Below are 18517 nucleotides of genomic sequence, written 5' to 3'. Positions count from 1 at the left end.
TGAAAAAGTGATTGCAATCATGATCCTATAAATTATCCAAATTAATTGATATTCTCCGAACCCAAAATCTAATATTTCATAGCAGCAACATGAGGATCGAAGTTTTGGCAAGTGAAATTAAGATTACGACATTCAATTGGTTGAAAAGTAGACCTAGGAGAAGATCGTGAGTGGGGTAAGTGGTGTAACCCCAAGATTGGATTAATCTATTAATGTCTTGTAATCCCTATCTTATTGATAACTTTTATTTATATAACATTGTTGTTAAAAAAACAGATGTCACAGTATATATCAGCTTAACAATTGACAAACTAGTGGTTTGGTGAAAAGTTGTCCTAATGTGAGCAACCGAATCATTTTCTTCTATCATGTATTGGAGGTACAACACTTGTTAAAGTTAGACGCTACAACTAACTTGTTTCACGAATTCATTTAGGTTGTTATGTTTAATAATTAAACAAAAAAAAAACTTATAAACTAGTTTTTTCAAAATGATAGGTAGACTAATGTGTCAACAAGCTTATTGGACTTTTTTAAAATTCTTCCAAATATATTTTTTATTAATTATTAAAAAAAACCGATCTTATAGGGCGTGTTAGGTAAAAATAGTTGTACCAGGTACCGGGTAGCGTTTAATAGGTAGTTTATAGCGGGTAGTGTTTGATTTTGGAGTGCTTTGTTGAAAGCTACTTGATGTAGCTTTTGGTTTTTGAGCGTTTTGTTTAGGTTTAAAGTTAAACACTTCTGTCGCAAAACAAAACTTTTTCTTTTTTACTAGTGTTTTCTTAAATGCTAGAAGCCAGAAACTCCCAAACGTTGCGTGCCGAATATGCCCTACATGTTATTTTATATTATTTTTTATATTAATTAATTACAACTAAATTATCAACTGTAATTTTTTATCACCTACAAAATATTTATTCTGCGCCAAACATAACCTTATAATTGTCTCTTCCAGAACAACTATGTATTTACTATTTAAATACTAACTTTTAATATTCAAAGGTAATCACACTCAAATACATACATACAAGCATAAAGACAGGAATTTGGTACTGGAGTCATATACATAGTAAGAGATGTTTATTCATCTGACCAGGTGATATCCAAGTCTCCCCAATTTTCTAGGGATACACCCAATGCTTTCCAAACTGCTTTAGAGGCATCAACAATGTTATTAGGGCATGGGGGTTGATAGTCATGGTCTTCATCACAACCCATCGAAGAATCACACTCATCTACAACCATGGCTTTCACACTTCGCCCATTACCATTAATCCTTATGAAATTATGACACCTATCCCCTCCTTTGTACCATCCTGTTGACAGTGCAACAACAGGTGTGTCGTCAGAATGATATTTCTTGTCACATTCTGATGGGCCACCTCCATCACCTCCCTTCTGGAAACTGTTCAAAGTTAGTGTTGCGTTTGTACTACTTGAAACAGGCGGTGAACATGTGTAGGTGGTATAGAACTTGCCTTGGATACAACAAACTGAGTCGTTTTCAATGTTGCATTGTCCTGAAGGGGGCTTCCTTCCCCTTATGCCACCACTTGGGTGACAAGTTTTTCCATAAATCTCTGGTGGAAATGAAACCAGGATGATCAGCAATCCAAGAAGGAATGCACCTATGCTGAAGCTCTTCATTGAGGTTCTTTCTATCTCTCGCTAGAAATGAATGTTTGATGAAAAGTAGGGTGGAATCAATTAGAATTTATATGAGATTTTGTTTTCAGAAATGGCCAATTTTCTGATCAATGATCATAACATGATGACTTAGCTAAAATATATTTATTATAATGAGAAGTTTATGAATATTTTATTATATATTATATGTTTGTTTTTTGTTTGACGTAATAAAACTCTCTTAGCATTAGTAAATCGTCTAAATTCCCTTCTATTAATAAAAGAAAGTAGTTTCCCTTTGGAGTTGTCCTATCTATCTCTTGGTGAGACCAGTACAACTGTGTAGTCTCGTGTGCTAACATTATAGATATTGCTAATTTAAGCGTCAATGAAACTAGCTTTAATTCATTTTTGTCTTTACCTGGATTTTTAACTCTTTTCAAGTTGTTTCAAACACAAGTCTAGATATGCATTTATGCTTTTGACTTGTGTATGGAATCTATTCGTTGTACATTGTTCTTGTGCTTTTAATAAAACCTTTGTTTTTAGCACAGATCGATCCAATTATCCATCTTCCTGTTTATATGCATTAATCTTTCCTGCAGATGAGATGTTGTTATATACTTGATTCCAACAAACTGGTATCAAAGGAAGGTTCAAGATCAGAGGAGTTAATTATAAAATGCAGGTTAGATCAAGAGAGGAGGAGAGATTCGTTAGTGGCCAGCCTAAGTTCCAATGACGTGATGGAAGCTCCGGTGAAGGTGGAGAAGAACAGATGGCATCAAGGCTGTGGTCCAACGACGGTCGTGCTCCGGCGAGATATTTCCAGTGGTGGCAACCAGAGAGAGAGAGAGAGAGAGAGAGAGAGAGAGAGAGAGAGAGAGAGAGAGAGAGAGAGAGAGAGAGAGAGAGAGAGAGAGAGAGAGAGATGGTTTGCTACATTAAAAGAAAAGTGTTGGGTTGGGTAGGTTATTAGGGTTTTTTTAGACAAAACTACAAATTTGGTCCCTGTGGTATTAAAATTTTTTTGGATAGGGTCCAAAAAGTTTCGAGCTTGCATGGAAGGTCCAAAATCAAAACATTTATGTGATTTTGGTCCAAATTTTTTTGAAAAGACGATTATGCCCTTTTATTTTCTTTTTTGTATTTTTTATAATTATTTTAATACTATTTTAATTAAAAATAAAGAAAAAAGAAAAAAAAGTATCCCCACCCAACTCACCGTTCTCTTTCTCTCTCTCTCTCTCTCTCTCTCTCTCTCTCTCTCTCTCTCTCTCTCTCTCTCTCTCTCTCTCTCTCTTCGTCTTCTCAAATCTCATGAACTTCATCTTCTTAAGATATCCCCAAATTGATGAACAAAATCCAAAATGAAGTCGTATAAAGAAATTGAAAGCCAAAGACACTAACACACATATTCACATTCCAACGCAAAGCACCAACATCAACTGGAAACAATCTCATCAATAGGATTGAGTCCAGAAAACATATATATTTATATCGATTTCTTGTGCATCCCCACCCCAAGCTTTTTCTCTTGGAGAAGTAACTGCAATCATCAATTCAAAGTCGTCTGAGGAACAAGATTGCAGGGTTCAAAGTTGTGGATGAAATCGCATATAAACTATACATACCAAAGACAAGAACCAAAGAATAAATAAAAACCCATTCATCCCAAAATATTTCCTCCTCTCTCCTTCTTTCTCGTTCTAAAACCTTTCTTCTATTACCAATCCATGTGACAATCTGTTTTCAAAAAAACGTTGTAATATCATCGATTATAATGGCGGAATCGATGAGTGGTGGTGAAGGTCGGTGAATGGGGCTGTGGAATGGTTTTTGCTCCGATTTTATTGTGAGGATAAAAGATGAACACAATTTTAGAGGACAGTGATGGTGACTCCTATGAACTTCAATTGTTGACCTGAACCTTCATCTACCTCTTCTATTGTAACCTGCAAATCGATGATCCACACATGTGTCATTCATGCTTCATCAATCTCAGTGACCAAATTGAGGGAGCATAAAACCCTAAACCATTAAATCCGATCTAAGAACTAATGATTCTAAGAAGGTGAAGAACGATAGTAAGAAGATCGATATTTTCTTACAGGATGCTGATGGTATAAGACTATGGTGAAATTCGGTGTTTCTCTTGGAGGAAGGGCAGCGACGGTAGAATGAAGAAGGTAAAGAACAATAGTATCCGACAAATAAGGGTAAAAGGAGAGAGAGAGAGAGAGAGAGAGAGAGAGAGAGAGAGAGAGAGAGAGAGAGAGAGAGAGAGATTTTATTTTTTATTTTTTTAATTATTTAAATACCAAAATAAATAAAGAAAATAGAAAATGAAATGAAAAAGGGTAAAACCGACTTTTCAAGTTTTTTTGGACAAAAAACAATGAGAAACTTTGATTTTGGACCTTCGGTGCAAGCTGCAAACTTTTTGGACCCCATCCAAAGGTTTTTGCAAACCACAAGGACCAAATTTGCAGTTTTGTCGTTTTTTTATAGACATATTGTAGTAAATAAAAGAAAATGAGGAGGACAACAAGTCAAGTGCATTCCAATTTTCTAGGGACCAAATCTGCATGATATTTTTATTTTTGGATTAATCATGTGTCAAAAAAATTGGACTTAAACTTACTTTTCGGAAATACAAGATTGCAAAAATGGTCCCTATGGTTGGTAAATTTATGTGTTTTTGGTCCAAAACGAAACCTTGGTGCACCACTGGTCCAAAGTTGAATCTTTCTATCGTTTTTGGTCTCTATCTACTTAAAAAGACCATTATGCCCTTATAGTTTGTTTTTCCATTTTTTTTATTATCTATTTTTATTTAAAAAAAAAAAAACCCACCACCACTTAAATGTAAAAGTGATTTCGGCAATTTGTTTTCAGCCTCCACATCGAGAAGTTACTATAGCCACCCGCTGCCGGATGCTGCCGCCTCCCCTTTCGTAGTCGGCCACCATAATCACCGGAAAAAGGTGCTCGATGGGCGGTATCCAGTTCACCACCGCTAACAGTTCTCTGCTACAAATCTGGTCTTCTCAAAGTTCTTACAAAAAAAGTTGTTTTTTTTAATATATATAATATGAACCTTTGAGATTGTATTAATATGTTAAAAGCAAAATGAATCAAATCGAAGCCATTTAAGTTGTGTTTGGAATTTTGGGACAATCCCACCAGAACTTAGGAAATATGACAAAAATTATAAATTTTTATATCGTCTAAAAAGGTGGGACAAAGACTGCTCTTGATCTTTTATAATGACCACAACATCCAAGTAATTTAGGCATTTTTCATCGTGCATGACATGACATAAGACATTGTACTTTGTCATGTCATGCATAATGAAAAAAAAAACCTAAATTACTAATTATTTTGCAATGGTTATGTATGTAATTGTGTCATCACTTTACAATGCATTTAGATTATTTTTGCTAACTTGCTTTCTCTTCTCCTTTCTTTTCAGAAGTTCCAATGTTGATGATCATGCCATGGGAATGGTATGTCGAGTGGCTCAGCCTTAAGCAGGGTGTGGGAACTCCTCTGGTTGACTATCAATGTTAACAAGGACACAAGAGAACAAAAAAAAATGTAACGGACAACATATGTTGTCACCAGAAACACAAACATTTTGAAATGGGAGACTTAATTTTATTACCAAAATAGCAGCAAGGAAATGGACAAAGTTGTGACTAAGCTACAGAATTGATTTTCCCAGTTATATCACTTGGAATTTCACCTTACTGAACCAAATAGAATCAAAAAATGAACGTGACGATCATGGCAACTCAGCAATCACATTTTAGTATTTTCCTTCATCACAGGAACCAAATCAACAAAAAAACAAATATATAATGTAATAAAAACAACATTAATTTTGATTTGCATCATTTTCCTTACATGCATATTAATTAACTTAAAAACCATTCATATTGTCCTCCCCTATTTTTGGCAACCAAAGATACTGGTAAAACAACCAAAAAGATAAATCGTTACTAGAGGTGACAAAAACCAAACCTGCATCTTAATTCTTCTGGAAAAAATTAGGATATAACTCATTGAGTTTCATGCGATTAATTAAGTTACCCATCTTACTAAATGCATCTATTTTGAATTCACAAAGCCATGTACTGCAGCCTCTCTTTCCGAAGCATTTTCATGTCATGAAGAAGACCTTGAAGATTCCCCCTTAACCTTAAAGGAAAAACAACAAAAATATAAAATCTCACAAACTATACAGACAAGATAATACAAAATGCTACGAAAACAGATAAAAACTTCGGAGTATTTATATTATGTTACATTTTCTTGATTTAACAGACTTAATGACTCATCATGACGCCATAGTCAACTATCAACAACATCTCTTCCAAACTATTGAAACAATTTATGCGTTCTTAATCTGTTGCTTTGTCCTACCCTCAGAAGGCCTCTATTAATATGACTACTTAAAAACAAGTAATATACTTAAACAATTTCTTACTGTTTTCCAGAGTGTGGTAGTTTGTTATTAACACGCCTTTACACATCATGCTGGCATATTACGACATTCTTACAACTACATGGAATGGTGAGAACTCGACCCTAGTGACTATGACATTTGATGGCAATACAATACAACAAGATCTCTTTAGGTTTGTTTGTACATATATGTGAATCAGCTAAATAAATGTGGGACATGTTAAAGAATAAAGCCAAAGGATCAGAACAAGTCCATAAAAATAGAAGACTACAAGGCCTAAACGATGACAACAATTTTTAAAATATCGGCTACAGAGTCAGTAACTGAAACCCTTGACTTGTATATATAGTATTCTTGTTAGGACGTTGAAAATGCTTCAAGTGAAAAAAGATAAATATTAAATTTATGTCTAGAGGAAATACAAAGTGTGAAGCAAACCACAGTGCATTTGTGGTGAATTAACTATATATAGAGGCCGAGGAAAGTTGGGGTCCAAAAAATATGATGAAATTTTGGATTTTCTAACAAAGAACTTCTACAAATTCATGAAGATTCTAAACAGACGGAAACATCTTTGAGAAAAGATTACAAACAACCTCCAGTTAACACCTTCCAGATAAAAGTTGAACTGGCCAGTGATGATGTTTTTAAGTTTCACAGGTATGGCCGAGAAAATCAATTTTCCAGTGATTGCAATACAAAAAAAAGTGGTGAAGCAAGGATAATATAATTTCTAGAAATATCAAGAAGCTTAGACGAATGAGAAAGTGCACATGGGACAAACAAGCCTACTTAATTCTTCCTTAGCGTTGCAAATCTGAAATCAACAAAGTCATCAAAAGATCAAGTATTTGATTTTTCCAATTCTAATATTTCTATTAATGAACTCAAAAAACATTTGCAGCCTCTAAACTTGTAGAGAAAATGATTTGAAGTCAAAAAGTGGAGGAAAATGAAATGCAGGTAAATGAAGTGTTGGAAGTTTGGAAGGAGGAGGAGAACCTTAACGAGACATTAGGAATTCAAAAAACTTACAATAAAGGCATTGTATGAAGTTTTGAGAGAAGTGAAAACTGAATTGTGTGATTAAAATTCTCAAGAAGAAGAAAAGATAAATCGACTCGGTAGTGTCAAACGTTTGAATCACAAATATTGTGAAAATTAATTTTGTTGATAGAAGAGAATTTTTAAATTTGAAAGATACAACCAGATGTCCTTATAAGGACGTTTCTTTTTGTCAGGTACGGCCAAAAAAAATTAAATCGAAATCAACTAAAAATAATTGACAATAATTAAAAGGCCTTTATTCATGTAATGACATAAAGGTTTGGGTGTCAAAATACTTCACATTCACGAACAAGTATGCCAGGATTCCTTGGGGATAAAGCTCTAAACCACACTTTGTCTTGTCCTGAAAACATGTAAAAAGTAATATGTTAATATTTATTCACAAACATCCACTTTGACAAGTAGTTTGTATTGAGTCCCAATATATTTATGTGATCCAACATATCAAGACTTAATGAGTTAACATAGACCCATTCAAATGGGTAACTACTTGGGTTGATTCATTTAAAAGCTAGCAGTAGAAATTTTATTTTTCATAGTTTAGGAAAACAAACTCTAGAGAAGAGCTCAATAAAATCAATGATAAATGGGTAGATTTGGGTTAGATGAAACATTTATTTTTCGACTAAAAACAAATGGGTCATTATCCATCATGAGATTATTATACATAAGACATTACGATAATATATTTAATAAAAATGACAAATCTACCCTGATATTCGGGGCCGTCCGTAACGAATTTACGGTGATAGGGATACAATATAATGCCAGGCTGTAAAAATCTCCAGTTGTGTAGGATATATTGTCCTGTTTCTGTTTGAAAAGGAGAGAGATCTCCACCAATTATGTGATTCCATGACTTGTAATAATCCAATGCATCTTCTTCTCCTTCTTCTTGTCCATCATCATACACAAGACTCACCCCACACTCCTTTACAAGTTCATCAGCTGGTGCTGTAACAGTAATAGTAACATGGTCTCCAGCCTCCATCTCGTTCATCCCAAACATCCAATGACTTAACAAAATGTAACACATTGTAGAAGTTGAGTCCCTGTGACGTTCGTATATCCACGTGCGGTTTTTTGTTATATTACTAATTGTTATCATTGGCTCTTTAGGGAATTGACCAAATACATATGGAGACCTCTCATCTGAACCTCGCAATCTCTGCACAGAGCACAAATTGATTCCTGTAAGATTGTTTGGAGATGATGATGGGATGGTAAATGATATTGATGGCCCAACGCTTCTATTTGTAAACCAGGTCGGCATCTCCTCTTCCTCATACTTTGTGCTGAATATTCCAAATTCATAAAACAACTGCCAAATACAACCACCTTAATTAATCACCATCAAATTTATATTATACAGATTCACATATAAATACGGATATAGTGACCGATCAAAACCTGGATTCCATGTTCTAATGAAGAATTACTTCCCGCACGCCTGTAGTTATGGAAGTCAAAATTTGTCCAGCCCAAGCTATGTAATACCTTTTCCTTGACAGCCACCATTGGTTGGATTTTGACCATGCCTTGAATTTCATATAACCAAGGTGTGCAATCTATCCAAGATGCGTAATCTGACCAGTTTATTGATAACTGGAGTGGGGACATATCTGGATCAAATACAACTTTTTCTATATAATCCACACCATAAGGATTAATAAATAACTCTGTTAGCGTATGCGGAGGATACTCGATTGATTTCAACTTTTTACACTTACCCATGGTAAGTATCTCAAGTCTAGGAAGGGTTCTCACACAATTGGGCATGGAACTGATAGGGTTTTCATCTAAATATAAATGCTTTAACATGGATAGGCAACTAAAGTCCATGGGAAAGGTTTCATGGGACAAATTATTATTTGCAAGTGACAACCTTACTAAAGATCTTGGTAAAGACATTGAAAATGACTTCAAATCACTTGGTATAGCACCCACAAATGCAGAGAAAGAGGTTCTTCTGTTTATGTCAGTGGTGTTAACCATGCACATTTCCAATGATACCAATTCCATATTCTTGATTTGAGATTCACCAAGATTATAACCATCTAGCAACACTGTTTTAACCTTCTTTAACAAGCATATACTTCTTGGAAGTTTTTCAAGCTTCGTGCAATAGCTCAGATCGATGAGGACAAGTTCAAAACCTTGCCCAATTGATTCACAAACATCACGCAACCCGATGCAATTTCTAAGTATTAACCTCTCAAGTGTAGGGAGTTGGTCAAAGTCACCAACACTATGAAGTTGTTTGCAGAAACTTAAGTTTAGAATCTTTAGTGAACCAAACAACCTTTTCTCTTTTAAGCACGATCCATCCACCTATAGAAATGGAAATAAGTTAGTACAGTATTGAAGTTCATCAACTAACATGGATGTATAATAAATGCGATAAGTTTACCTTTTGCCTCTTCTCAAGTCTTTGAGGATTACTATACCAACCGACAAATGATTCAATATTGCTATATGACATGTCAAGAGCAACAAGATTATCTATAGGTAAGTCTAAAGGTATAGACTTTAAAGGAAACCCATGCATACACAACCATCTTATTTCTTCTGGAAAGTTCTCATAAGACCCATGCATGTGAACATAATTAAGTTGTAGTAGCATAAGACTATCCATGTTACTCAATGCATCCGTTTTCAACTCAAATGATCCTCCCAACTTCTCTTTCTCAAGCATGCGCATGTCAAGGGAAAGGCCTAGAAGATTTCCCTTACCCTAAGAAGAAACAAATAAAGCAAATAAACAAATTAGGCAATATAAAATATTTTGGACATCCAAACTACTAAAACCATACATGACCTCTTACCTTTTTATGTTTCAATACTCTGAATGACTCTTTATGACACCACAATCGACTTCTTTTCCATGGCTTGTTAAGTGATTCTTGACTTACTTCAAATCTTCCCATCTCTTGAACCAACTGATGCATCATCAATTCATTATTCCATCCAATACTAAGAAGACATCTGTCAAGGAGATTCGTGATTCCGGATCTTATGTTTATATCACATGCTTCTAATATTGTTTCGCTAACTTCTCTATCTATTCCAACAAAAAAACAAGCAATATGCTTAAACAAGTCCTTATCGTTGTCGGATGGTAAAGAGTCAAAACTCATTCTCAAGACATTATTTATAGGGGAACTAATTTCTTTCTTTAGTCCTTCCATGAAACCTTCCCAGTACGCCACATCCCGATTATGTAGAGACTTTCCCAAGATTTCGAGAGCCAACGGATGTCCTTGACAATACTTCACAAGCTTATCTAACACCTCTTCATAACCTGCCTTGGGATAGTTGCACATGAATGCATGGTAACACAAAAGTTGTCGTGATTTAGTCTCATGTAAGCCTTCAAGGAAGTATTTTAGATGCTTGGGTTTGATGTTTGTTTTGAGTAGTGCACAACTCTCTGTCAACCATCTATCCTTTGTTGTTATTATAACTTTGCTTCCAGGATAAAAACCTTTGCCTCCAAGTAATGCATCCAAGTGAACAAGATTATTGATATCATCAAGAACTATAAACACCTTTTTACGGGCTAGTGAATTCTCTATCTTTGAGGTATATATTGAAACATCATCAACTTTAATTGACCTTGTTTTTGAAATGTCATAGTAGAGTTGTTCTTGTAAATCAAGCAAACCGTTAAACTTTCCATCACATTTCCTTGTGATATCTTCAATATAGCTGCTTCTGTGGAATTCACACCAATATAATCCATAGACATGTTTGGCTAAAGATGACTTCCCGATACCGCCTATACCTGAAATAGTGAGTATGTCTACCGTATGTGAAGATCCATCTTTCAACCATGATGTGATGAAGTTAATGGAATCGTCCATCCCAATAAGTAATGGTCGAACACTCTGTAAGGTTACATACAATCTACGGTAGATGTCCTTCACAATTTCTTCAATAAACTCTGTCTCCAACCTGAAACTTGATTTAATAAAAATTACAAAACACAATCCTAAAAACTAACAAACTAGATTTGGAAATTTTATTCCAAATCAAAATTATATCACAAGTGTTGGTGTTAGACATATGTAGAATATTTCTTTTTTGCTTTTAGGCTACTTCAATACTATTTCCTATTTTAGGTACTACTAACAATTTAACCTCTTTATAGATCCACTACAAGAAAATAGAGCAATAGCGACAAAATTTTAACGACATATAAATTCCGTCGGAAAATGCAACAGATTTCGTACCGAGAAATCACTAGAATATTAGCAACGGTTTTGTGATGGTTTTGCAACAGAATAGAATTGGTCGGTAATCGGATACAGTATAGCAACGGTTTACCGACGGAAATCAATAAGTTTGATATTCCATTGGAAATCCATCAGTAAAATTCAATTTTCTTTTTAAAATTTTTTAAATAGTTGGGGCAATTTGGTAAATATATGAATCTTAAAGTCTGGACTAAAAAAAATACAACGCTTCGTCGCCCTACTCTCACTTTCCCTCTTCTCCTTCTAGGTCACCCGATACTTTTTCTCCTCACACTACATCTCCGATCTGCAACCAACCGGCCACTGCCTCCGCCAACGACAACGACAGCACCTCCGCCATCACCGCGGCAGCAAATCCCTCCAGCTCCTCCAAAGTCGTCGATGCTACATACCTTCTCCCTCCCACTACCGGTATAACCTGCAACCCACCGCCCCTTAACCTACAGCCCCTCTAAAGTCGTCGCCTCACTCTCTTTTCGCCGCCATCATCGTTGAAGTTGCTGCTGTAGCCGGTGGACCTTACCATTGAATCCAATTTCAGCTTTTTCCCTCTAAGTTTTGGTAAAGAAAATCCTAACTTATTTTTTCTATCACATAGATTGAGTTTTAACCAGCTAATTAGTGGATGTGATGCATTAACCAACATCAGTCACTGATTAGAGTATTAATTTTAGGTTGAGAATAGTATGTTACAAGTGAAGTTGCTGACATCATTGGTTGCTATTGGAACACATGACTTGGACACAATAGAAGGACGATTCACATATGAGGTTTGTAGATTTGTTAAATACATTCAGATGTTGCTACTTGTTCATTGATGCAACAGTTTTATAACGGGTAAACTATATCGACATCTTGTGTAGGCTTTGCCAAAATCAAAAATTGAGTTTAAGCCATTAAAACAGGTAAAAGTTACATTATTTGATTTTGATTTGTGCATATCTGCATACATTATATAAAAAATCACTCATGAGTATGGTATCTGTTTTTATTTATCCTTATTCCAACTTCCAAGACATTCATATCTAATGTTAGGAAATTGTTAGGAATGACATAAAACTTTTGAGACAATTTTATTATTTGTAGGAGATGCACTTTTTGAATTGAGAACTTCACTTAAGGATTTACCAGATCAACTCATAGATTGGAATCACATCAAGTTAACCCTTGCACATGGTATAAAGTTAGTTGTGATTCAAATAATAATGATTTTCTGTGTAAGTAACTATAATATTTATTTATTTATTTATTAAATTTAGGGTTTTGTGTGATATTAATTGTTTATTTATTTTTTATTAAATTTAGGTCTTTCATGGGATTTACAGGAACCTTGTCACCAAGAATACAAGTTTTGTCAAGGCTTACAATATTGTAGGTCTAGGAGAATCCAAAATAAAATTATAAAATTGCAATTTTTCTCTTATTTTAGCAAAAGACTTGAATGCCCTCCTCATCGTCATTAACGAAAATAGCACTAGAAAGCTTATCTCCTTTTTTTTTTTTTTTGTGTAACAAATACAACATCAATGGAATTTTGATTCTTTAATAAAAAGTTGTATTTTTATCCTAACAATTTTGGCTATTTTTGTGGAATTTGATGAAAAATGGTTTCTGGCTATAACATTGATGATCATATAATTTATATGGAATATTTGTCAAGCGAAAGTACGATTTTAGTCTACTTTTTGTCAAACATTTCATACCTCAATACGCGCACAAAAAAAGCATGTCAAGTTAGTGTGTATATATATATATATATATATATATATATATATATATATATATATATATATATATATATATATATATATATATATAACTGGTCTAAATGCATGAAATAGCAACATACTTTCATTAATTGGTGTGTTATAAATCTTTCCTTCATTTATTCCAATTAAAAATTGTACTTTTTCAGCTTTTTTCTTAATAAGGAATTGTACTTTATAAAATGTACTTGGTTATAATATTATAATAAACAAATCAATGAAAGCACATTGCTATTATTGAGTTGTTTGACATTTTTCTTTGACTTTCAGTTCTTTACAAGGGAATCAAATAACAGGGGGGATACCTAAAGAATATGGGAACCTGAGTACCCTCACAATGTTGGATCTTGAAAGCAATCAATTAAATGGTCAAATACAATCTTCACTTGGAAATCTTAAAAAATCTTCAATTTTTGTAAGCAACACCTTATTTGCATATAAAGATAAAGAATCTTTAACATTCCATTGATACTATTTGATTGTTTTTCTCATTTATATTTTTTAATGTGTAGGATCTTGAGCCAAAACAACCTTGAAGGGCCTATCCCTGAATCACTTTCATGTAAGTTAATCAATACTCTAAAAAGATCAACATTATCTGATTATGTAGTTAATATTTCTAATTTTGTTTAGTGTCATTGTAATTACTTTTTGAATGTAGTTTACTTGGTTCCAACAATCTGAGTGGTGAATACCTGATCATTTATTTTAGCTTTCTAAAGTCAAGTACATATATTTTAACTTTTTAAAATAGAATTCTTAACTTCTTATTTATTCATGATGTTGAATTGTGGTTTTAATAATACCCACCCTTGTGCTTCCACTTCTGGAGGTATTTTTTTTATAGGAGTGAAAATTGCTTTCTATTTGGATGAAATTTGCTTCAATTGGGAAGGTATTATATAATAAACAAATAAAAAAAGTAGTATGTTGCTATTTTTTTTTTACATTTTACTAACCTTATTAAATTACAATGTTGTGAATTCTTCAAAGAAATCAAAGGCAGGAATTGTAATTGGTGGAGTTCTTGCCCTTCTTCTGGTTGGGTAGACACAAAGGCTACAAACGTGAGGTCTTTGTTGATGTTGCAGGTGACTGTGAACTTTTAAATCTTTTTTTTTTTTTATTTAAAAAGTTTTTTGATAAATGACCATTTTGCCCTTGTTTTCTTCATCTTCCTCAAGATACCCGAAAAATAAAACCAAATTCAGTCCAAAACCCCATAAATCAAACCTAAAATGAAAACAAAACAAAATAAAAAAAAAAAAATTATACTTTTGGTCTCCTTAGTATGTTCTATTCTTGATAACTCTTTAATGGTCTGATTTTTTATTTTATTTTATTTTATTTTTTTTAGAGTTTCTTAACGTTTTTCCTCCCCTGGAGTGGTAAGGGATTTGCTTATGCTGTGATGACTTCTTTTACACTTCTAAGTAGGCCTGGGTTTAATCTTGGTAGTTGTCTTTAGTTAGTTACTAAGGGCAATATGGTCATTATCTTGTTAGATCAATTAGGTCAGTACTTAGTATAAATAGGTGATTAGTAGTGTCGGTTAGGGATATCTTGGATCTATTGCTATAATTTGGTATATTTTTCAAAGTATAATGATGCAATAAGATTGAAAAGAAATAAAATAAGATGCTATTAGAAACAAATTAATGGAAGTATGTTTTTTGCAGACGTGTATTGTCTCTGCCTGCAATAATCAATGGAAATTATGTTTTCATTGTGGATGCGTTCACTATATTGTGATAAAAATAGTAAAGTATATTGCTATTTCCTTCTCTATTGGTTGTTGACAATATGGATTGAAATTTATGGTATTTGACAATATGGATTGAATATGTAATTATTTTTAGGTTTTAATATCTTCATTAATTTGTAAATTTTTTTTATAATGCCAAAATCCGTCGCTAATCTGTCACAAAAAAATTTTGTAGTCATTTCCAGATTCCATTGGTAATCTGTTAGTAAGTTATTCGCAATTCTGTCGGTGATCAGTTAGTAAGTTATTTCAGATTCCGTTGGTAATTCATTAGTAAATTTTTCCGTCGGTAATCCGTTGCAAACAAATTCCAGCGGTAGTCCGTTGCAAAATATATTATGTTGGTGATCCGTTACTATTTCCGACGGGATAATCCGTCACTAAAAATTAGTCATAGCTGTCTGAAATCCGTTACAAACAATTAGCGACAAGAATATACTGACGGATTTTGGTGTGTTACAATTCTGTCGGTAAAGAGCATTAGCGACGGATTACCAACGGTTTTAGCCGTCGGCAATGCTCTTTTTTGTAGTAGTGATATGACAAGATAATATTCAAGAAATCTGATTCCTTCACAACAACTATTAATTTTAAACTTTTAGTTAAGTTCTCGGCATCAAAGCATATTTTCTTTTCATTCTAACCATATACATATCTAATGTGTAAATAAATATTTATCTATAAGAAGACCAAAACTACCAAAGTAATAAAAGTTTTCACTAATGGGTCTTGTAACTTCACTAGTTTCTAGAAGACCATCAAAATTAACATGTTGGAGGGTAACCGAGACATATAATGATTATTGGTTATGCCGGTTAAATGTTAAATGGGTAGTTCTAAGTTAGTTATTGGAAGTTAAAGGTGGTTATTTCTGAAATAGTATGTAATTGTGCACATGACTTGCAGAGATGTTTTTTGTACAATTAACTTGTCAACATAATCGCTGATGTGACTCTAATTTTGAAAATATATGCCACAACATATACATAACAATTTTAGTTTAATTACTTGCACAATTTATTACTAATTTCAAACATCATTACATATTTTGCAAAAAAAAATTAACATTGTCGCATAAATTTGAAAAAAGATGAATCATTGCTCCATAAAGAAATAATTAACCTTAATAGAAATCATATAAAAATTAATTGACAAGGGTTCATTATAAATGGAGCAACTTATAAAAAATTATTGTCATTGCAATAACGGAAGAGCTTATAGCCTACCGGTATCAGAAGTTGGAAAAGTTGTTCCTTCTCTAAGGGGTTGAGGGTTCATGTCTCACTTGAGACATTGGGAACTACTTAAAATAAATAAATAAATAAATGTATGACAAACGTGTATAATTTGTTAGAATAGTTAATCTATCTAAATAAATTGATTAATAAGATCAGATAGCATAGATTCAGCTTTGTGCATCTCATTTCTCCTATTGTACCAAATATATGCCTATTCAATGATTTTGATGAAACTTACCGAAATGCATACGCTAAAGATGATATTGAAAATTTCAATGTGTTTTCAAACAAAACTGAAGGAGTATGAAAATACGGGTAAATATGTGGGTACCTGCCATTTACTTCATTTCCTTTTAAATTAGCAACTTCCGTAAGTGCTTTACTCCATCGATCTATTTTTTGAGCCCATTGTCTTCTTTTATTTTCATCCATCTCTTCATCCATTGTCTGTTTATGCTTAAACAATGCATCCCCAAAGCTACTTTGTTGCATCCTGACATGGGTGGGCTCCACATGATAAAAGATTGGGATGACAATGTGGTCCGATATCATACGCTGCTCAAGGATTAACACCAATTCATCCAAGCACCATGTTGAAGTAGCGTAATTCTTAGATAATATGATAATAGAAGCCCGAGATGCCTTAATTGCACTCTCCAATTCCGGTTTTAGAGCTTCCCCTGTTTCAATCTCTTCATCATCCAAGAAGGTAATGATATTGGCATCAATGAGGGCTTTATAAAGGTGATTAGTGAAACTATGACGAGTATCGAGACCTCTAAAACTTAAAAATACATCATATCTATGAGCATGAGTTGATGAACTATGACCAAAAGTTGATGGATTATGGCCATGAGTTGATGAAGAAGATGAAGATCCTTCTAAAAGTTCAGATAGAACAACCATTATGAGTAATGCATTAACGACACTTCATCCTTCTGAAATTCTGAAAATCCTCCACACGGCTATGAAAGTTGGTGTCACCGGCTTCTGTCACTTGTGCTTCGATGTCAGAATTTTGTACATAATGTCTCTACATGAAATCCAAATACTCAAGAGTTACAATATGCAACATAAGTCTCATCGAACTAATAATAACAATAATAATACATTTGTAATCTTAAAATTAATCTCTTTAACTGACTGGAATACGATACTACTGAATTCATGTAACCCTAATGTAAAACGCATAGGAGATGGAGAGAATCCTTCATGCATTTTTTAGCCATTATTGTAAAAATGAATACAAAACTAAAGTTGGATAACCCTAAAAACCTCATAATTACGACATTACCCCTATAGATTAAATAAAGAAACAAATGAGAAAATAACATAAATGTTCACTCCCCCTAAAGTTGGATATGGATATCAATCATATCTAACTTCTTCTTCATATTTTCAAATTTATTCTTTGGAAGGGCCTTTGTGAGAATATAATTTCTAAGAGTCTAATGGAATATAGGAGAACTACAGAATTCCAGATTCTATTTTTTCTTTAATGAAGTAACGATCAATCTCCACATGTTTCATGTGACCATGATGAATTGTGTTAGTGGCATTTCAATAGAATCTTTATTTTCATATAAGAGACTCGTCTTCCTAAGATTCTCAATTTTTAGTTTCTTCAACATCCATTTGAACCAAATTTCTTCAGACATACCTTGGCGCATTGCATGGAATTCGGCCTTAGAATTAATTCTAACCACCACTGACAACTTCTTACCTTGCCAAGTCACCGGATGTCCTCACACAAACGTACAATACCTTGAAATTAACCATCCACCTACACAAAGTCCTCCCATACAACACTTTTATAGATATTTACTCCCCTTTCACCGGTCATTTTAATAAAAAATATTCGACATCCTGGATTTTTCTCAATTAGTGGAGAATCAAGAAAACATATTTCATATGCCACGTTGTAGGGGGCATTCATGAATTTGCTCACGATGAGCACAACAAACCCACTGTCAACAAACCCACTAGTCAACGGTCAAATATTGCCAAATTTTGCGATGTGTGTATTATTTTTCGCAACGCATCGAGGTGTGTGGGTGTTTGATACATATTATGAGGGTGAGACAGGTGGTAGAAGGAGAGTATATGTGGAAGACAGTCAAGACACGTCTCAAGTTGAGACGATTGCACGGACGCAGCATACCCGTAAACGGATGCGACGGGCTTCTTTAAAATTCTTAGGTATAAATACAATGATGTATGGTTCATTTGAAGTGTTGTGAGAAAATGAATTCAGAAAAGAGCTAGAGAGATTAATTCTTGGGATTTTAATTGGAGAATGGTTGCTAGAACGTGAGGGTTCGAGT

At 33.7% G+C, this 18517-nt stretch overlaps 3 protein-coding genes across 8 annotated transcripts; 1 reads left to right on the top strand and 2 right to left on the bottom strand.

The window, feature by feature from the left end:
- Window positions 1-1083: 1083 nt before the first annotated feature.
- On the bottom strand, window positions 1084-1650 carry LOC145062882 (putative ripening-related protein 1). Its single transcript, XM_079010475.1, has one exon. The coding sequence runs from the start codon at window positions 1648-1650 to the stop codon at window positions 1084-1086; it is 567 nt and encodes a 188-aa protein (XP_078866601.1).
- A 5201-nt stretch (window positions 1651-6851) lies between these two features.
- LOC145062872 (disease resistance-like protein DSC1) lies at window positions 6852-11031 on the bottom strand. The gene is made up of 6 exons (XM_079010464.1): window positions 9994-11031; window positions 9579-9902; window positions 8579-9499; window positions 7937-8489; window positions 7444-7511; window positions 6852-6917 (listed from the first exon to the last, which is right to left on the bottom strand). Exons 1-6 carry the CDS (start codon window positions 11029-11031, stop codon window positions 6852-6854), a joined length of 2970 nt encoding a protein of 989 aa, XP_078866590.1.
- A 613-nt stretch (window positions 11032-11644) lies between these two features.
- LOC145071376 (uncharacterized) lies at window positions 11645-15107 on the top strand. Of its 6 annotated transcripts, none has more exons than XR_013690445.1 (10): window positions 11645-11985; window positions 12099-12194; window positions 12288-12329; window positions 12511-12641; window positions 12730-12795; window positions 13461-13605; window positions 13703-13752; window positions 14038-14085; window positions 14184-14281; window positions 14870-15107. XR_013690445.1 is itself a non-coding variant. In XM_079018276.1 (10 exons), the coding sequence occupies exons 6-10, from the start codon at window positions 13556-13558 to the stop codon at window positions 14987-14989; spliced, it is 381 nt and encodes a 126-aa protein (XP_078874402.1). In that variant the 5' UTR covers window positions 11645-11985; window positions 12099-12194; window positions 12288-12329; window positions 12511-12641; window positions 12730-12795; window positions 13461-13555; the 3' UTR covers window positions 14990-15107. The 6 variants fall into 6 exon arrangements, 4 of the variants coding, with proteins under 4 accessions (XP_078874402.1, XP_078874407.1, XP_078874414.1 ...); XR_013690441.1 differs by having other exon boundaries at window positions 13852-14085; XM_079018276.1 differs by having other exon boundaries at window positions 14023-14085.
- Window positions 15108-18517: the final 3410 nt, after the last annotated feature.

This window comes from Lactuca serriola, chromosome 1 (assembly GCF_051521515.1).
Source record: "Lactuca serriola cultivar US96UC23 chromosome 1, Lser_US96UC23_V15, whole genome shotgun sequence".
In the NCBI taxonomy this organism is placed as follows: Eukaryota; Viridiplantae; Streptophyta; class Magnoliopsida; order Asterales; family Asteraceae; genus Lactuca; species Lactuca serriola.
Note: the sequence above shows the minus strand (reverse complement) of the source record. Positions and strands in the feature narration are given on the sequence as shown.

Excerpts from the sequence above, each read along its gene's own strand:
- LOC145062882 (XM_079010475.1), bottom strand. The coding sequence starts at position 1,650 with ATGAAGAGCTTCAGCATAGGTGCATTCCTTCTTGGATTGCTGATCATC.
- LOC145062872 (XM_079010464.1), bottom strand. The coding sequence starts at position 11,031 with ATGGACGATTCCATTAACTTCATCACATCATGGTTGAAAGATGGATCT. Across the intron at positions 9,903-9,993 it reads GAGTATTGAAACATAAAAAG|GGTAAGGGAAATCTTCTAGG; the intron begins GTAAGAGGTCAT and ends GTTTCTTCTTAG. Across the intron at positions 9,500-9,578 it reads GACTTGAGAAGAGGCAAAAG|GTGGATGGATCGTGCTTAAA; the intron begins GTAAACTTATCG and ends CCATTTCTATAG.
- LOC145071376 (XM_079018293.1), top strand. The coding sequence starts at position 13,556 with ATGGTCAAATACAATCTTCACTTGGAAATCTTAAAAAATCTTCAATTT. Across the intron at positions 13,606-13,702 it reads TTAAAAAATCTTCAATTTTT|GATCTTGAGCCAAAACAACC; the intron begins GTAAGCAACACC and ends TTTAATGTGTAG. Across the intron at positions 14,282-14,869 it reads GGTCTTTGTTGATGTTGCAG|ACGTGTATTGTCTCTGCCTG; the intron begins GTGACTGTGAAC and ends TGTTTTTTGCAG.